The 20,461-nt window shown below is 38.1% G+C and overlaps 1 protein-coding gene across 1 annotated transcript; it reads right to left on the bottom strand.

Moving 5' to 3' along the window:
• Positions 1–575: 575 nt before the first annotated feature.
• Positions 576–19,295, bottom strand: LOC128317437 (dentin sialophosphoprotein). Its single transcript, XM_053229287.1, has 4 exons — positions 19,154–19,295; positions 18,849–18,968; positions 1,769–1,915; positions 576–997 (listed from the first exon to the last, which is right to left on the bottom strand). The coding sequence occupies exons 1-4, from the start codon at positions 19,293–19,295 to the stop codon at positions 576–578; spliced, it is 831 nt and encodes a 276-aa protein (XP_053085262.1).
• Positions 19,296–20,461: the final 1,166 nt, after the last annotated feature.

Raw genomic sequence — 20,461 nt, 5'->3', positions numbered from 1 at the left:
TCACTGGCGTTACTGTCTCTGGTGTTACTGTCACTGGTGTTACTGTCACTGGCGTTACTGTCTCTGGTGTTACTGTCACTGGTGTTACTGTCACTGGTGTTACTGTCTCCGGTGTTACTGTCACTGGTGTTACTGTCTCCGGTGTTACTGTCTCTGGTGTTACTGTCTCTGGTGTTACTGTTGCAGGTGTAACTCTCTCTGGTCACTAAATGTCACTGGTGTAATTGTCTCTGGTGTAACTCTCACAGGTGTAACTGTGTCTGGTGTAACTGTCTCTGGCGTTACTGTCTTTGGTGTAACTGTCTCCGGTGTTACTGTCTTTGGTGTAACTGTTGCAGGTGTAACTCACTCTCGTCACTAAGTGTCACTGGTGTAATTGTCTCTGGTGTTACTGTCACAGGTGTAACTGTTTCTGGTGTTACCGTTACTGTGTCTGGTGTAATTGACACTGGTGTAACTGTTTCTGGTGTAACTGTTGCAGGTGTAACTCTCTCTCGTCACTAAATGTCACAGGTGTAACTGTCTTTGGTGTTATTGTCAATGGTGTAACTGTCGCTGGTGTTACTGTCTCTGGATCAGCTGTCGCTGGTGTAACTGTCTCTGGTGTAACTGTCTCTGGTGTTACTGTCTCTGGTGTAACTGTCACTGGTGTTACTGTCACTGGTGTTACTGTCACTGGTGTAACTGTCACTGGTGTTAGTGTCACTGGTGTTACTGTCACTGGTGTAACTGTCACTGGTGTTATTGTCGCAGGCGTAACTGTCACTGGTGTTACTGTCTCTGGTGTTACTGTCACTGGCGTTACTGTCTCTGGTGTTACTGTCACTGGTGTTACTGTCACTGGCGTTACTGTCTCTGGTGTTACTGTCACTGGTGTTACTGTCACTGGTGTTACTGTCTCCGGTGTTACTGTCACTGGTGTTACTGTCTCCGGTGTTACTGTCTCTGGTGTTACTGTCTCTGGTGTTACTGTTGCAGGTGTAACTCTCTCTGGTCACTAAATGTCACTGGTGTAATTGTCTCTGGTGTAACTCTCACAGGTGTAACTGTGTCTGGTGTAACTGTCTCTGGCGTTACTGTCTTTGGTGTAACTGTCTCCGGTGTTACTGTCTTTGGTGTAACTGTTGCAGGTGTAACTCACTCTCGTCACTAAGTGTCACTGGTGTAATTGTCTCTGGTGTTACTGTCACAGGTGTAACTGTTTCTGGTGTTACCGTTACTGTGTCTGGTGTAATTGACACTGGTGTAACTGTTTCTGGTGTAACTGTTGCAGGTGTAACTCTCTCTCGTCACTAAATGTCACAGGTGTAACTGTCTTTGGTGTTATTGTCAATGGTGTAACTGTCGCTGGTGTTACTGTCTCTGGATCAGCTGTCGCTGGTGTAACTGTCTCTGGTGTAACTGTCACTGGTGTAACTGTCTCTGGTGTAACTGTCTCTGGTGTTACTGTCTCTGGTGTAACTGTCACTGGTGTAACTGTCACTGGTGTTAGTGTCACTGGTGTTACTGTCACTGGTGTAACTGTCGCTGGTGTTACTGCCTTTGGTTCAAATGTCTCTGGTGTTACTGCCTAGGGTGTTACTGTTACTGGTGTAACTGTTCTTGGTGTTACTGTCTCTGGTGTTACTGTCTCTGGTGTTACTGTCTCTGGTGTAACTGTCACTGGTGTTAGTGTCACTGGTGTTACTGTCACTGGTGTAACTGTCGCTGGTGTTACTGCCTTTGGTTCAAATGTCTCTGGTGTTACTGCCTAGGGTGTTACTGTTACTGGTGTAGCTGTCGCTGGTGTTACTGTCGCAGGTGTAACTGATGTTGGTGTGACTGTATCGGATGTAACTGTCTTTGGTGTAATTGTCGCAGATGTTACTGTCTCTGGTGTAACTGTCGCAGGTGTAACTCTTTGAAAATGACCCTGCTACAACGGAAGTGATAACTACATTAAAGTAACAACATTAGCTGTAACTATAATACAATTATACTCTCTACCTGGCTGCTACTCCTTATGTTTACATTTGCAGCAACTTATACTGTTACTCTTTTGCACTGCTGTCATCTGAATGCCTATTGTCTTGTTTTGGTAGTGTTGTACTGTCTTGTGCTGTCTGCACACGTTTTCACTGTGCACTTTATGTAAATATATATAATGTCTCCTGTAGTTCTGTGTTGTTTTATGTAGCACCTTGGTCCTGGAGGAGCGGTGTTTCGTTTCACTGTGTATTAACTAGCTGTATGGTAGAAATGACAATAAAGCCTCCTGACTTGACTCGACTATAAACAGAAAGTACGCTGTGCCCATAACAATACCAGTATTGATATTGAGGCATTTCTAATAATTATTATTTAGTTACATAACTATAGTTAACACTGGCCTATGCGCAGTTCACTGTTAACAACACGTTGGTGGTAAGTTTAATATTATTTAGCAAAATTACCTAGTTCTGGAAGCTGCTAACATTTTTAATAAATAACAAACAATTACATGTTTCTCAATCTGAAACTGGTTCAAGAACTTTTAAGAACTGTCCAAAAAATTCCTAACAGAACCTTTTATTCATCAGATTAAAGCTTTCATCAGTAAAGCTTTCTTTCAGTGAACAGAAACTGTTCTGGATGAAAAGCATCAGAAAATGATGGTATCTTGTTTGGGAAATGGAACGTAGTAAAATGATGTTGGTTTTCTGTCCCTGATAAAATAAATACCGTGCTAAGTGTTGAGCCGAGAGCGTGTTAGCTGGTGATTTGGCCGTGGCAGTGAACTCTAGACTTCATCTTTATCTGTAACTGAAAATATCTCTTGATTGCTCAATGTTTTACTGTCGGTTAAAATCAAGTTCCGGGTTTCCTTTTTTTTTCTGCTGAAACTTTTACAAATCCATTTCAGCGTGTATCGCACTGAACAAACTAACAACTAATCTTTAGTTCCTTTCTTTATTTTTCCATCTAAATGCAAATTTCCATTAAGGATGTGCGCGGTGCAAAGCTTCTTAATGTCAGAGGTGAAGATTAATCCCAACCACTGCGACAGCAGCAAGCGGTGATGTGTATGTGAGCTTAAACTGAGTAAATATCAGATCTATTAAGTGTTCTCAAAGTCGGTTCTAACGGCATCTCGGGGTGTTTTGGTAAATTTACTGCGACAGTTATCTGAAATCTGAGACCACACGATGGAGCTGCCAATGACAAAATGATAAAAATATGATAAATAAATGGCTACATTCGTTAACGTAGTCACATTTTTTTTTAAACAATATAAGAATAAAATAACAAAGATAGGCAGAGCGAGATTTTCAGACTTTCTGGTCGGTTTATTTTAAATTGCCAAACCTTTGTTTTTTTACATCTGGACTGAATTATAACTCTATAGGTAGTGAAATGATGAATCTTTCTTGTATCTTATTTTAAGATATCAAAAAAGACTAAAGTTAAAAAAGACATCATTCTTTAAGACTGATGAAGTTTCTGTTGAACTCTGATGAAGAGTTTCTGTTTCCACCCCGAAGTTGATTATTTTCCTATAACAACACACCCCTGTTCTCACTTACGTTATAGCAGCTATAAACAGTCAGTCCCTCACCAGCCTCTCTTTATTTCTCTATCCTGAAGCTAATTAGACAAAAAAAGCGTAAACTCCTCTGTCCTGAAGAAACCTTAAAGTTCCAGCTTTACCTCTGACTGTTACAAAGTGCTGACACTGGAGACTCCTTCCATAAACATCACTTAAACATCTCCTTACAGAAAACTTCACCATATTGACTATTTTTTAAAATCTGTTTATATGCTATATATAACGCTGTGTCAGTCCCTGTGAACAAGCTGTTGCTATAGAAACGATAACATATTAGAATGAGAGCATTAATATCAATATAAACCTGTGATTTGCAGCTGCACTACTGTCAGAGTAATCAACACCTTCTGACCAATCAGAATCCAGAACTCAGCAGTGGTTTGAACTACTTTACTCCATGGATTTTACTTAGAACATTTCTGACTTCACTCTTGTAGTATTACAGAGTGTCATACTCAGAATATTATGCCACAAATCACGCCTGTTACATTTTACACAGCTTTGAGCGTACGTGAGTTGTGTATGAAGTTGAAACTGATGAATATGGAGACCACTTGTGAAATCTCATGCATTTATTTTACTCTAGGAGTTGAGGAACAAGAGCCGATGTGCTTTAAGGAACAAAAAAAATTGTTGCAAGTTAAATTATATGCATAAAAATATTTTGCCATAAACAGTGACACGGCTACCGGCGTCGTTGTTTCCTCTCAGCCTGAGAGACACGCTGCGTTTTCATCCCGCGTCACGTGTACAGACTCTCCCAGAACGCTGACGCACAAATGTTTCAGAAGCTTCTGTTGTTCTCATTTTGTTGCTGCACTTGTCAAACAACTCGAGGGCCTCATCAAATCCCAAATACGCAAAAAGAAAAAAAGTAAACAAGATGGAGGAGAAATAATAAAGCATGAGGATGAGGCGGGTGAGACGGGGATTAGAGCGCCTCGACTCGCCCCAGGAATCTGACAACACCGTCAGCAAAAGTCTCCTCTAACTCGAGAAAAAACCCTTTGAATCGGGAGAAGTTTGTGTGCCAGCCGTTAACCTGCTGCTGTCTGTCTAATTGGGTCTTCATCACAGTCAGCAGGGAGCCGTGCTACTAATTACAACAGCTGGGGCGCCGGAGCAAAGCATGATGGGAAATGTACCTGAGATCCTCCCGAGACAAGTTCTATGTAAATGAATAAGACGTGAAAAAAGAAAAAAATAATAATAATAAGGCAATTTGTAGGGGTCCAAGCATTACTTTGCAACTACAGCCATAGCTCCACCCACCACAGTCGAGTGCAAAAGTTTGTACACCCTTAACACAAAATTATGACCGCTGGAAAGTTTGCAGAAAATTTAAAGGAATCATTATCACAAAAAAATGTGATCAGTTGTGTGTAAAACCATATTTTAAAAAATTAAATAAAATGATATAATTTAAAAATTTGCATCTCGCTTTTTTAAATACAATAAATAAATATTCTATTATTCTGACAAATATTATCTGTTCTATTTTTTTTCTTTCTGTCAAAGGATCTTGGATTTTTACTTTGTGCAAATAAATTGCATTTTTTGTTTTTATTTGAAATCATAAAAATGTTTTACTGCAACAGAAATGACAAAAAAAGGGCCCAGAACATCACTTCACCTTTACAGCCATTAGGAATTCCAGGATCTATGAATATACATGAATATGCAAATTTGGAAATGCTTCCGTGTCCTCCTGCCCTCTCTAATATCACTATCATTAGTGAAGCTAGCTAGCTGGTTGGCTAGTTGCTAGTAAACTAGCTGTCATTAGTAGCAGGTTCTGCACAGAAGCTTCAGCTGATATTATTAAGATCGATTCTGAAAATAAATTGACAGGGCCGATATTTCGCTGATTCTACGATTACGGTGCTATTTAGCCCTTAAATCTTTTATATTTTTATCAGCATTTAATCCAAGAAAGTGTGCATCTAAGTGTTCTATAAATGTTTTAACCTAATCTCAGCAAACAATCTAATTTTGTACAAAGTTTTGATGCATTTTAATCTTAAATAAGCAGCAGGTTGAGTTTTATAGCATAGAATTAGCAATTACACAAGCTGTGGTTTGCTAGCTAATTTACTAGCTACATGCTAATGGCATGAGGACATTAAGGACATTATAAAGATTTAAATAAAATGTTTTTTTTTTTGTAATCAATAATTTACTTTCAGTCTGTAATTGGTGCAACAGGTTTGCACGTGCAAAGTAAAAACATCAGGCAAGATCACGATATCATGTTTAATGAAACTGAAGAAAAAGAAAAAAGAGAGAATTTATTTTTCTTCTTCTCATGATCTTCAGGAAGTGCAGATGATGCAACTTCCTGTTGTGGAATAGTCCAAATATTTCAAAGATTGAGTTTAGTGAAGGTTATATAAAATATACATTGTATATACTTTATACTTTATACAAAATGGATTCATGCATCAATGCAAAAATAACACGCTTGAAATGTTTACATAATTATATTTTAATTTCAAGTGTAATTAAAGCTATAAGTGCTATAGATTTTATTAATATTTGTGAGTGATTTATCTGAAACTTTACCTGTGTGTAAAATGCCTTTAGCTTTACTTTACATGCAGATTTAGAAATATAATATCAGTGAAGCACAAACTGACCTACTGGTGATTTATTTCCAGATCTTTTCAGCTTCTGTGATTGTTTTTGTGACTTAAAACTTGATAGATGATCCTGAAATGTAGCCATCAACAAATCATGAAACAATATTAAAGAAACTGTATGAGCTAGTTATTTTTTAAATAAATAAACGTACATAAAAGTGCATAAAGGTTAAAAATGTCGCTTCCGTCGCTGCTTATTTGTTCACGTCGCTACACGAAGCGAATGTTTCCTTTAGATTGAAACAATCCGTAATCAAAGGCTCGGCAGCACTCGAAGAAAAAATGTCGCGTACGCTGGCGGTCGCAGGCTTCACGCCGAGTCCTTCATCTTGTTTATTGTTTATCCACTCGACGTAGCACTGCGATCTGAAACCACAACCGCTAATTCACATTACACATTACACACTTCTGTAATAAACAGCTTAATGACGTCGCCGTCGCCGTGTCGGGGTTTCGTTAAAGCCGAGCAAAGCCACCAGCTTCTGTACGCTGAAATTGCTCAATAACTTACTGGAAGATGATGAAGATCAGGAATGGGTTTTTTGCTGAGATGGTGTGTCTCTCTCACACACATAAACACACACACACACACACACACACACACACACTGAGTAAAATGTTCATTCTTAATTAAACTGGCGGTGCGTGACCGGCCGGAGGGAAAGTGATAAGTGTAATAAACTTTACAGCAGCGATGGACAATAAACACAGCCAGGTTTTTACAAGAGCAGCTGTTTATCAACTACTGTGTTTTTTTTTTTTATTCCGGAAAGCTCATGCATTTCCACCTTTACATAACGATTTAAAACTATTTGATGTTCATCATTTGTATACTTCGCACATGTAGATATGAGTTTACATTTAATCATTCGACAGAAAAACTGAGTCCAGTCCATCAGGTTTTGAGATTTAAAATCTTTCCTGAAGAACTCAGTAATAAATTTACGCACAAGGAAACAGAAACACTTCATGAGAAGTGAATTCTCTTCTGACGCTGAATTCCATTTTCAGACAGATACAGTTGAGGTCCAAAGTTTACATCCCCCTTTCAGAATCTGCAAAAAACATGCATTAAGGGCTGGGGGGCGAAAACTTTTGAACAGAATGGAGATGTGTACATTTTTTTATTTTGCCTAAATATCGTATTTTTTCATTTAGTACTGCCCTTCAGAGCCTACAGAAGATAGTTACATGTTTCCCAGAAGACAAAATAAGTTAAATTTACCCTGATCTTCAAATTCAAAAAGTTTTCACCCCCCGGCTCTTAATGCATGTTTTTTCCTTCTGGAGCTTCAGTGAGCGTTTGAACCTTCTGTAATAGTTGCGTATGAGTCCCTCAGTCGTCCTCAGTGTGAAAAGATGGATCTCAAAATCATACAGTCATTGTTGGAAAGGGTTCAAATACACAAAAAATGCTGGAAAAGCAAAGAATTTGTGGGAGCTGAAGGATTTTTCTGAAGAACAGCAGGCAGTTTAACTGTTCAGGACAAACAAGCGACTCAGGAACAACTATCAGTAAACAAAAAAACACAGCTGTGGATCATTCAGGTAACAACACAGTATTAAGAATCAGGGGGATGTAAACTTTTGAACGGGGTCATTTTTATAAATTCAACTATTATTTTCTCTTGTGGACTTTATGTAAACATCTTTTATGTGAAATATCTTATTCAGGTCAGCACTAAATAAACAATAACATGCATTTTGTATGATCCTCTTATTTTGGTAAAATAATAAACACTTTGCAGATTCTGAAAGGGGGATGTAAACTTTTGACCTCGACTGTATCTGGACATGCGTTCACACTGGATAAGTGATTTCTGTATGATCCGCAGAGATGGGCGTGTCTTTGTGATGTACGCATGTTCGTCACGCTAAAAAAGCAGAACCTGTAAAACATTCTGGAGTACAAGCTAATTTCTTTCACTGTTATTATAAACAGTTATAATTTATAGGACGTGTGTCAGAGAAAGTTTGATCGTTAGTAGGTCACATGACCACAACATGTCTGTAGTAAGTGCTAGGAATTCAATAACTTACCTAAAATCTCCATAAGCGTCGCTTCTCTGTCGTATAGTCTGAATTTTACAGTTCTGCGTTTTAAACCAGGACAGAAAAAAGAGCCAGCGCTTCCTGGAGTGTCTTTATACTGAAGAAAAAGCACAAAATCTCTTTTCCCGTAGGATCCAACGCAATCTTTACCGCCATGTCAATTCAGACAGGATATACTGTATATTACCTGGAGTCTTTTCTACTGCTCAGTTTCTAGAAGGTAAAATACAGCGTAATCTTTCTGTTAAATATTTCTGACATGACATTTCTGATTTGGACTAAAATCTCAGAGATATTCCAGTAATAATTACATTACACACCTCCACATGGAACAAAATCCAGTCTGAATAAGGAGTTTAGTCAAATCCAGGTCCACCATCGCCTATAGTCCAGTCCATACATTACATCAGGTTCACTCACCTGCCTACTGATCTCACCTGTCTTTCATTTCCTGCGCATTATCTCTGTGTATATACACCACCTCCTTGTCTTTCACTCTCCACAAAGTTTTCTTACTTTATAGATCACAATTCCATGCAATGTGTTTGGGATTCAAATTCCTTTCAAATGTTTCCTGTTTCTAATCCTAGTTTCTGACTCCGCGTTTGCCTGTTGATTTGGATTTGTTATTAAAAGGATTATACTCACATCCGCACTCGTTCCAGTTCGTTTGCAGCAACAGCATGTAACAGCTATAAAAGAGTTCTGACAATTAGCACTGTGATGTGTGAGATTTCAGAGCAACATGAGGGAAAATAACTGAGTTTCAAAGAGGCCAAATAGTGATGTCTGAGTAAAACCTGGAAAATTATTTCATTTTCTCAAAATATTTTTAAGAAATCATGCTTATAATAATAAGCAAAAAGGATTGCAAGTCAAAGCTCACTGAGTCTTCGAGTCTTCAACTGAAATTTGTTAAGGTCTAGCTACAAAAAATTCCTCTGGGAAAAAAAAAACAGATTAATGTTAATGCTTAACCATTAATCACGACTATAATTAGGACACATCGATCTGAAGTGGTTAGGTTTTGCTTTGTTCTGGTGCTTCAAGTTAACTTTAATAAGCTCCATGTTTGAATTTGACATCAGGAGAATAAACTAGTTCTTCTCTTTAGACATTCTGTTTTCATTGTCATCCTTTTTCAAAGCCATTTCATCAATTTACTAATCAGAGAGAGAGAGAGCGAGAGAGAGAGAGAGAGAGAGAGAGAGAGAGAGAGAGAAAGCTTTACCTCTGACTGTTACAAAGTGCTGACACTGGAGACTCCTTCCATAAACATCACATAACCTGATTCTGAATATGCAGAACTTTCCCAGCATAAATACTGATCTTTATTTAACTCTCGCTTTTTTTTTAAAAGTGGAAATCAGCATGACCTCTCTGATTGTGCACAGCTAATCGATTTACAATCATCATCAGAAGTTAAACCAAGTGGCTTTTTCCTCAGCCAAACACACAGCTTACACACTTTCGCTCATGTTTATTTCAGGTAAATGCTCCAGTCAAGAGCGAAAAATCTTTAGAAACAGGGATTTAAGCTTCACGTCTTTGACATTGACGTTTAAAGCAAATGAGGGAGAGGAGAAGAGAAGGATTTGGAATTCCTCAAAAGCCTTTCGCCCTGTGGTGTGGATAAAACGATCTCTCTGTCTGTCTATCTGCAAATCAAAAAAAAAGAAAGCTTATCTACAAGCTTGGGCTTAGAGCTGTGATTGGATCGACTGGAACAAAGGCGACGTTTGAGGGAGATTGAGGTATCTCCCAATCCCAGATAAAATATTCCTCCATCTGTTTTTTTTTTTTTTTTAATTCGATACACAGCAGCTTCTCCACAGGCTAAACTCAAAGCTCGATAAAAAACTGCATCCTTAAATCAGATTTATTAAGAATTTGTCCAGACATTGTGGGATCGCATGCAACGTATTTTTCCCCCTAAAGCGCCTGAGTGCTTCGTATCATATGGTGTCCATGTGCCTATCAATTCCTTCATCCAGAGAGACGCCATGGGTCCAGATGTGGTGAGCAAAATTCCAGATGTTAACATGCACAATCACAGAACCACAGATATGTGAACGTTAAATAAATTCAATACGCCGATAAGGATATTAAACACATGACTATATGCAGAAACAGCTTGCTTCCTGTAATCGTCAGTGAGCAGATCTTTCCTACGAGGCACATCAATCACGTTTAACAGTTTAACGTCTTTCCCTCTGCTTTATCTCTCGTAATTATAGCTTATATTTGTGAAATCTGAGATAAGCACAACGCATTTTCCAATGCATCAGGCTCCTCTTGTGTTGATCTAAAGCACAGCTTTGATATTTTATCAGCTTATTTCAGAGATCAAATGTGTAACAATCAAACAACACACTCGTGCTTTTGTTCTCTAACAGAACGGCTGATATTTACACTCCACAATCTTCTCGTCTTCTCCTCGCTCTCTGAAAAATCTCCTCAATGTCAGACGCCTCGTGTGTGTTTAGATATTACTTTGAAAATGTCTCGATACATGAAATACAATCGGTTCTCACAAACCTCTGTGTTCATCACCGGTCAAGAATTTGTTTAAAAGAGGAACAAGAATAAAAATAGCGTCTAAAGATTCTTCCATTTTCCACTGGAACTACGAGGCTAATGTCGCTAACAAGTAATGGAAGCTCATATCCTCCAGTTTAGCTTGTTCACAAATACACTTCTCAAATCTTAAATCATCACTTGTTTGTTTATGGGAACTTTTAAGAGCTGAGTTACGCACACATTGTGAATTTACACACATCAGTATTCAGATCTCAGACATAACTACAGACTAAAGCGCTATTCAGTAGTGAGAGTTACACACATGCAGGAGGCGGAGTTTGTCTAAAACAGGGGCGTGTCTCAGTTCGATTCTGATCTTGAGCTTAAGCGCATGTTTCTTGCGTGATTTCGGCTCGAGTGAGGAGCAGCGTTAAGTCCAGCGCCACCGTCTGACTGTTTAATATAACTACAATATGTCACTCTGAAATTTATGTTCTGTCTGTAAACACACTCACACACACTGTGGAACGTCATTCAAGGACAAAATTAAACACATAAACACGACACAATTCATTAATTAATAATATCATCACTTTAAATTGCACAAAAATAATCAGAGACGTCACTTATCTCAAATGAATGAAGTTGAAGTTTCTCTGTAAGCGTAGCAGATGAGCGCTAGGTCAGATTATCCTTCACACCGTGAGCACGTTTTCTTTACAGCATCGAATTAACACAAACACTGACTTTATTTTATTAATTCTACAAATCAAACAGTGAATTAAAAGTGGGATAAAATCTCCTACATCTCACACACACATTAGGATTTCATCACCTGCATTTAGAGTCTCGTGGCTTCATGAAGTTGCGCTCGAGTAACTGTCAGAGCTCCATATAAAATAATAAAATGTAAAAGAACAGGATGTGCTGGATCAAGTGCTATTCTATGTGCTGCTGAATAATGAGTGTGGAAGCCATTTTGTTAAATTAATCCAGTGATTAATGTGAGAATTCCAGCGAGCTCTAATCATGCAGTGATATATTGCTGATATACGAGACTCCTGTTAGATTTATTTCAACACTCGCAAAATCTTCTCACTCAGATCTCATCATATTAGTGTTTTATTTTACATTTTTAAATGTCTCTTGCTTTTATATGTTATGGTATGTTGTATGTTATGTCATATTTACATTTGAAAGCAAAAAAGCGTTATTTCTTTCTTCGGTCTGTATTTTCTATGCCTGATTGTTTTCACGGTTAAAGGTGCGTGTTTGTGTGTAAAGACGTTAGTGTAAAACTTCGTCTCAGAACTTTCCACTCAAGAATAAACTGGAAACCTCGGAGGTGTGAACTACACGCAGGTGATTTTAATAATCTGAATGTGGAGCTCAGATGATATACAGCTATGAACACGACTCTGAATACCAGGAACTTTCCCTACATAATGGGGTAAATAAACTCGTCTTGGCTGATTGATTACACTTGCGGGAAAAGCGACGTTGTGGATAATTTTTTAATTGTGTGATGTGTTTATTGTTCACACTGTAGCATTACAGCGGTGTGAAAACCTCGTCTGCACCTCAGCCTGAGCTCTGAGAAACAGCGTCACTTGTTCAAACAGACAGACGGATTGAAGAGGATCAACAACAGTGATGGGAAAATGTCTGACACACGACTGCCGTGTCTCAAAAGCTCTCTGAAGATCTACGTGATGATTTTATGTCCTACAGTTTCTTCTTTTCTGTTCTGACCGAATAAAGAGGATTTTCAGTGAGCACTACAGCACAGGTGAAGGCAGTTGTTACTCAGTGATTAGCAAAAGAAAAAAAAACAAAATTTCCTAAAGTATAAGCTGAAATTCTGTAACTGATGAAAACTAAACTACAAAGCATATGAAGTAATGCATATGAAGCAAAAACATCCTTTTAAACACAGCTTTATCATCACTACTGCTTTCAGCTGATAAGGACGCAACTTTTTTATTAACCATGAGGAAATTAGAACGTTCTCAGAGTTCTCATTGATGATAAGTTTGACTTTGAATCTCAGATATAAAACCTCATTGTCTCACAAACGAGAGCTAATTTAACACAACCCGAAACCGCGCACTTTCACAGAGAGAAGTCATTTTAGTGACATGAAAAATAACCAACCACAGCCCATCTAACGTTTGTCTATATCTTGCTCCACAAACCTCATTGTGTCACGGTTTTCTCACAGGAACCGACACATAAAAGTACACAGAGCTAATCAGATCACTTCCATCCTGAAGCTCGTGGCCAGAAAAGTGGAAAGACACGTCTCGCAGAGCGTGCGAGTGTGTGATTACTCAGACTGCAATCTGCCTTGCTAACTGAGTAGTTAAAGTTCTGTAAAGGATTGAAGTGTGTAATGTAACTGTTATAATGCTGATTAAAGACGCTCTTGTAAATGGTTAAACATAGAGGCGGAGTTACGAAGGTAAAAAGAAACGGACAAACCTCACAAAAAAGAGAGAGGTGGAGATTCTGTGAAAGGGCCTGAAGAAAATAAACCTCAGAATGTTACTCCATGCAGGATCCTGTTTTACTTTTTTTATTATTTTTTTACATTTATATAAAATATGTGTGTGTAGTTGACAGATATACACATGTGGAGATAATATCACTACAGTTCAGCTCAGCCGCAGCATTCTCTTTATTCTCTTCATTTTGTTTTGCTTTAAATATCTAACCTCCTCTGCATGGCAACTCAATAAAACTGTTTATTGGAACACTGGAGCTTAGACGGAACCCGAGACCACGAAATAACACACTCACACACTCACACACACACACACACACAATGCTGGGATTTTCAGATGAAAGCCGCAAGATATATTGAATGTCACTGTTCTGTCCTGTTCAAACAGTCATATTATTTGCACATTCAAAGGCAAAATACATTTTGAATGTTTAAGATCACATCCTGAGTTTGTCCTAAAGTTCATCCTGAATCTGTCCTGAGTGTTTTCCTGAATGTGTCCCGAATTTCATCCTGAATCTGTCCTAAATTTGACCTGAGTCACATCCTGACTCTATCCTGAATCTTCTCGTGAGTCTTGTCCTGAATCTGTGCTGAATCACATCCTAAATTGTTCCTGAATTTCATGACTTGAGTCCTGAGTCTCAATCTGAGTCTGTCCTGAATCAGTCCTGAGGCTTTTCCTGAATCTGTTCCAAATCTGTCCTGAATCTCATCCTGAATCTCATCTTCATTCTGTTCTCAATCTGTCCTGAATCTTGTCCTGAATCTCATCTTCATTTTGTTCTGAATCTGTCCTGAATCTCATCTTCATTCTGTTCTGAATCTGTCCTGAGTCTTGTCCTTAATCTGTCCTGAGTCTTGTCCTTAATCTGTCCCGAATGTGCCCTGAATCTGTTCCAAATCTGTTCTGAATCTGTCCTGAATCTCATCTTGAAAGTTTAGTTTAGTTTAGCACATTTATAAAAACAACTGAAGTTGAACCCAAAGTGGTGTACAAGCAGTATAAAACTGATCTATACACAAAAACATTTAACAATACAAAATACCGTAAGTTAAATGGAAATTTTACAGTCTCAGACTGAATTAAAAGATAAAGAAGAACAGTGAGTCTTCAAAGAGGAATTGAACATAGCAATAGAGGATGATCTTATATGAACAGGGAGACTATTCCAGAGCCCTGGAGCAGACACTGAGAAAGCCCGGTCACCTTTGGCTTTGGAACGTGGACGTGGGACTGAAAGGAGTAACTGACTTGATGATCGAAGAGATCTTGAGGAAGTATATGGAAATTGACTGGCAGTAAGTGTAGAGAGAAAAGCACAGGAGTAATGTGCTCACGCTTCCTGATTCCAGTCAGAAGTCAGGCCGCTGCATTTTGCAGCATTTGCAGGCGATCTAGTGCGGTCTTAAGCAACTCCAATTACAGTAGTCCAGTAATCCTTGATGTTATAAATGCGTGAATAACAGTTTCCAGATCCTGCTTAGATAGCATCTTCCTGACTTTAGCAATAGAGCTCAACTGAAAGAAGCTGCTTTTCACAACAGCATTAATCTGCTTATCAAAACACAATGAAGGATCTAGAATAACACAGAGGTTTTTGACACAATCACGCACATTGGAAGACAGCGTACATAACTGATTATGAATGTGTCCTGAATCAGTGCTGAAACTACTGAATTCTGTCCTGAATCTGACCTGAACCTCATCCTGAATCTCGTCCTGAGTCTCTCACAGCCATGCTGATAAAGTGCAGATGGAGCCGTTTGTTAATGAATAAATAATTTACAGATGAATAAATCCGTACGCTTCTTCGAGACGGAGTGTTTAATGCAGCATCTTGGTTTTGTCAGGCGTTCACATAAACACGGGATGTGATGTGTATTTATGTGTTTAAGATTCACAGATGTTCTGTGTGAAGCTGCACAGCTGGCTGCTCTTAAAGGAGTGTCATGAGTCCTGCTTTTAATTTGTAATGAATGACTTGAGAGGAGCAACACACACACACACACACACACACACACACACGTATTAAAAACCTTTCTGTAGTCATTTGTTGTAATTAATGCCCTGGTTCTAATACATCATCGTTTCTATGGTAACAGCTCATTCACAGGGACGTGTACAGAAGACGCTCCACATAAACAGATTAAAAAACGTGAAATCGTTGATATGGTGAAGTTTTCTACAAGGAGGAATGTGTTTATTTATCATTTATGGAAGGAGTCTCCAGCGTCAGCGCTTTGTAACAGTCAGAGGTAAAGCTGTCGCTTAACGTTTTCCGACATCTTCAGCACAGAGGAGTTTACACTTTGTTGTGATTTATCCGTAACATGGCAAGCTGTGTTTATTTTTTCATCTTATTAACTAGAAGCGAGAGAAAAAAGACGGAGGTGAGGAAACGACTGTTTATAGCTGCTATAACGTAAGTGACAACAGAAACCTGATTGACAGACGTCCCACAACATTAAATATAACTATAAATGGATAAAAAAAGTAGATAAAGAGGTTTTGTACTCAAATTGCAGTGGTGTAAGAGGAATAAAGCACTTGCTGCTATGGGAAAATAATCAACTTCAACAGTAACTGCGCTTTGCGTCCGTGTCGCGTCACATCGGCGTGGATTATTTTCCTGTAACAGCGTGTTCCCAAGTGTTTTATTACTTACTTAACATCTAGAAAAATAATTTAAAACAGCTGAAATCCTGGTTCATGCTTTCATAACCTCACACTTTCACACTACTCTCTGGCTTCAGTATGTTCAGTTCTCAGTCTCACACACACACACACTCACACTCACACACACACACACACACACACACACGTACCTCAACACTTACACACCCGTGGCCTGTCTCTTCTCGAGCGAAGTACAGTATCCTGCTTTTCACACACTTTCTCCGTCGTTACACTCCGCCTGGTCCCTTCAGCATGTGCAGTGTGTGTGTGTGTGAGTGTGAGTGTGTGTGTGTGTGTGTGTGTGTGTCGTGAGGGACCTCCACATCACTGCTTTATGTCCTTGTTCAGGAACCAACTGACAAGTTACCATTTTACACACACACACACACACACTCTCTGTCTCCTCACTTCCTCTTCTTTCTCAGTCCTCGTTAACATTCAAGTGAAATTTATGAACAATATGAAAACATATATCTCTTCATATTTATTTATTAAATGTACTTTAACTTTATTATGCAATTTATGATGTTATTCCGTTATTATGTTATTGAAACATAACTCTTTGAGCTCCAGGTTGTAAACAGATGAGTTGTGTGAACTGTTAATGTCCCTGATGTGACATTTGTGTAAATTTCCTTCAGTTTTCCTTTCACTTTCTTCAGTTTAGAAAATAAAACAGAGCATCAGCTTAAATGAGTCCTGGGCAACGAACCGTATCGTAATCGCGATCGACGACATTCTTTCTGCCTTCACTGATACTCTGATGACGTGTAGCTAAAGTCAGCAAAGTTGCTAAACTAGCTAATGCTAAATTTCGCTGTTTGCTGATGCGAATGCAAAAAGTCCCGATTTACATGGCTAGCTTTCAGTGAGGAACATTGAAATGATTCCTTTATATAGGGGCAAAAATAAACAAACAAACAAACAAACAAACAAACAAATAAATAAATAAATAAGGTAAGGTCTACAATAGCCACAATTGCATTTGTTTGTTTGTTTGTTTATTCATTTATTTATTTATTTATGAACTTATTTATTTGTTTATGATTTTAATTACAATGAATTTTCCTTTTTTTTTAAGTAGCATACTATTCTGTCTTAAAGATCTATCCATGGGTTGGAATAAAGGGTAATAAAAATATAAATATAAAATAAACACCTGCTTTCTGTGTATTTTATATTTATAAAATGTTCCAGTTGTTGTTTCAAAAAGTGTCAAAAATTAAATGTGATTATTACTTTAGTTGTTATCATGCAGCCCTGGTTTATCAATCTGGACACAGGTGTTTTTATTTTATTTTATTTTATTTTATTTTATTTGCTTAGTGTTGAGAGTGAGAAAATTCCAAATATAAATTGAAATAAAAATAATTATTACAGATATAAAGATTCAATTGAATTCAATTTTATTTATATAGCACATTTAAGAACTGAACATTGTCACAAAGCGGCTTTACAGAAATAAATACATTCAGGATATAAATTGTAAATATATGAATTTATCCCTAATGAGCGAGTCAGAGGTGACGGTGGTGAGGAAAAACTCCCTGAGATGATGTGAGGAAGAAACTTTGAGAGGAACCAGACTCAGAAGGGACCCATCCTCATCTGGGTGACACCCGATAGTGCGATTATAAATCATTCCCTTCTATAACTGTGTGCTACATGGACAAATAGTGCAGTTGTGTAACCAGGAACTTCATTACAGTTTTCATATGAAGTCCGGTTTGTTAAATCTATCCACTGTGCACTGATGGAGACTAGAGTACAAAAACACAGCAATCGCAGTCCCAAAGCCACTACAGTACAACTGCCCATATGAGATCTCCAAGCCATCTCCACAGCCCCCAAGCAGCACCATCCCCAGCAATCCAAATGGTTCTTCAAGCTGTCCATGTGGGACCATCCTCAGCAGCAGCGAGCGAACTCAACCGATGAGAACTCCAAGCAGAAGTAGGGCATCAGGATGGATCAGGCAGGTCCGGAGAGCAGAAGGGGTCAGGATCACTGGCATCTCAGGAGTAGCATGTGTAGCTCACAGAGAGTGAGGGAGAGAGAGAGAGATTGTTAGTTAAGCTTTTGTCCTCTAATGGTTAAGGTCAATGTACTTTGCATGCAGAGAGCAAGCAGGGACTCCGGCAGGACTAGCTATGACAGCATGACTAAAAGGGAGAGCCAGAAGCTAACACAGACATGAGCGAGTCCTGGGACATAAAGCTCCAGCCACTCCACCATCAACACACCTGAGTGAACGTGTGAGAGTGGGGGGGCGACAGCATCCAAACATCCCAGTTCACCACAACACTCTATGCCTGTGAAACCCTCCAGACCTGCCCCTGTACCTAAGAAAACTATTCACTAAAGGCTTGACTAAACAAATATGTTTTCAGCCGAGACTTAAACACTGAGACTGTGTCTGAGCCCCGAACACTAAGTGGAAATCTGTTCCATAAAGATGTCTTCATTAAACAGGTCTTTACTGTTTTAGTTGCTATTGTGCAGCCCTGGTTTATTAATGTGTTTACTTTTTTAATAATTAATTTAATTTTAATTAATTTTACTGTATTTTATTTACTGAGTGTCGATTGTGAGAAACATTCCATATTTCTGATATATTTTAAAAGTTCTGTCTATAATTTTTTTCTTCTTTTGTAAAGTTTTATAGTGCTCTGGACGTCTTAATTAAGCAGATTTTAGTTATCCTGCAGCCCTGGTTTGTTTATTTTTATTTTATTTCTTACTTTTAATTTTAATTTTATTTTATTTTATTTCATTTACTGAGTATCGAGTGTCAGAAAAGTTCCTTATTTTTTTTCTTTCTTTTTTAAAGTATTACAGTGCTCTGGATGTCTTAATTAAGCAGGTATTTCGGTGCTCTGTAATGGAGACGTCTCCTCTGGAACTTTCCACTTTGCTCCACTTCTGTGACTGAAACGTCTCGGAGAGTCTCATATGGTGAACAGCAGGTAGAGGCGTGTGACAGCAGGAACGCCACATATGTAGGCCAACCTGGTGGGGTGTAAAAAAAAATTATTTTGGGACTCACAGAGGACCGACGGTGTGAAAACAATTAAGATTTTTTTAGTGCCTTTAATTAACATTTTATTTAATGGCTTTGTCTCTCAGGTCTTAATCGCTAGAGGTACAGCTAATTAAAACATATATCCTTCAAAATCTTAATAAGTACGGCGTACGGGGCGCTCGGGATGAGGGGACGGAGCTGAGGCGGGAGAAACGCTCACACTGAAGCAGGAGGATGATGATGATGATGATGAAGATGAAGACGAGGATGATGAGGGATTTAGAGCTGATTCTGTTAGATATGGAATGATGCATGAGGACAGAAAGAGAGAAAGAGAGAGAGAGAGATTTGAATTCTCAAGGCCACTGATAATCAGGGATCAGGGATATGATCTATAGTAGCCAATCAGACGCAAAATCTCCCTTCTCATCTAATTACGCCAATTTATTAACCCAATTTCACGACGGGTATTTTAAATTTCCCCCCTTTATTAATTAGGTCAATTAAAATAAGTGCTTAACGGTAAAGCAATTTAAAACTGGACACAAAAAGTGGGCTTAGAAGCGCTTCAAGGACAGACAGAAAACCGTCACATCGTCCTGAAGCGTTATTTTACTATATAAAAGTTCTGATACACTTTTATAAACCTGAGGCTTTTTGGGTTATGGAAACAGATTTTTATTAATAAAATGCTGAAATCTTTCTGTAGCTGCCTCAGGACTAAGATTCTATACACTATATTAAAAAAATCTTTATTTTTTTCTATTAATTTTATTTATTTTTTTAATTCTAAAATTGTAGCTGCCACAAGACTAATTTTACATATTTATTCTTATATAATTAATGAATTAAATACTGTATGTACTACGCACTTTTTCACTTTAATTAGCTCCATATTATAATTATTATTTTATTTAAAAATCGCCATATGCTGCATTAATTCCAAAATCATTAAAAAGCTGAACACTTAACCTTTTATATCTTCATTTTCCAACGTTGCTTGTAAATTACTACACGGTGTGAACAGTTTCTCTGATTCTCACACCCACACACACGACAAGGGTTAAATAAAAATGTAAAAAAAAAATACATTAGATGAATGTAGACTTATTCTACTTCATCATTTCATCGTACCTTACATTCCTTCACACAGATAAATCGGTGAATTCGAGGTAAAGCTGTTCTTTTTATCATTTAAAAAATAAACTAATGTAATGACGTATATTATAGAATTAAATTTTAAAAATAAAAATGTCTGGACCTTACAACGATTATGGCTCAATATAGATTATTATGGAAATTATCCAAAGCATCATATCTTATTATTTATTTATTCATTTATTCATGATATAATAGCCAGAGAGCCCATGCTGACCCTGTCCACCACCCAAAGCTCCTACAATGAGCACATGAGCATCAGAACTGGACCATGGAGCAATGGAAGAAGGTGGCCTTGTCTGATGAAGCACGTTTTCTTTTA

This window comes from Pangasianodon hypophthalmus, chromosome 25, assembly GCF_027358585.1.
Source record: "Pangasianodon hypophthalmus isolate fPanHyp1 chromosome 25, fPanHyp1.pri, whole genome shotgun sequence".
NCBI lineage: Eukaryota > Metazoa > Chordata > Actinopteri > Siluriformes > Pangasiidae > Pangasianodon > Pangasianodon hypophthalmus.
This window is presented reverse-complemented; position numbering and strand designations above follow the sequence as displayed.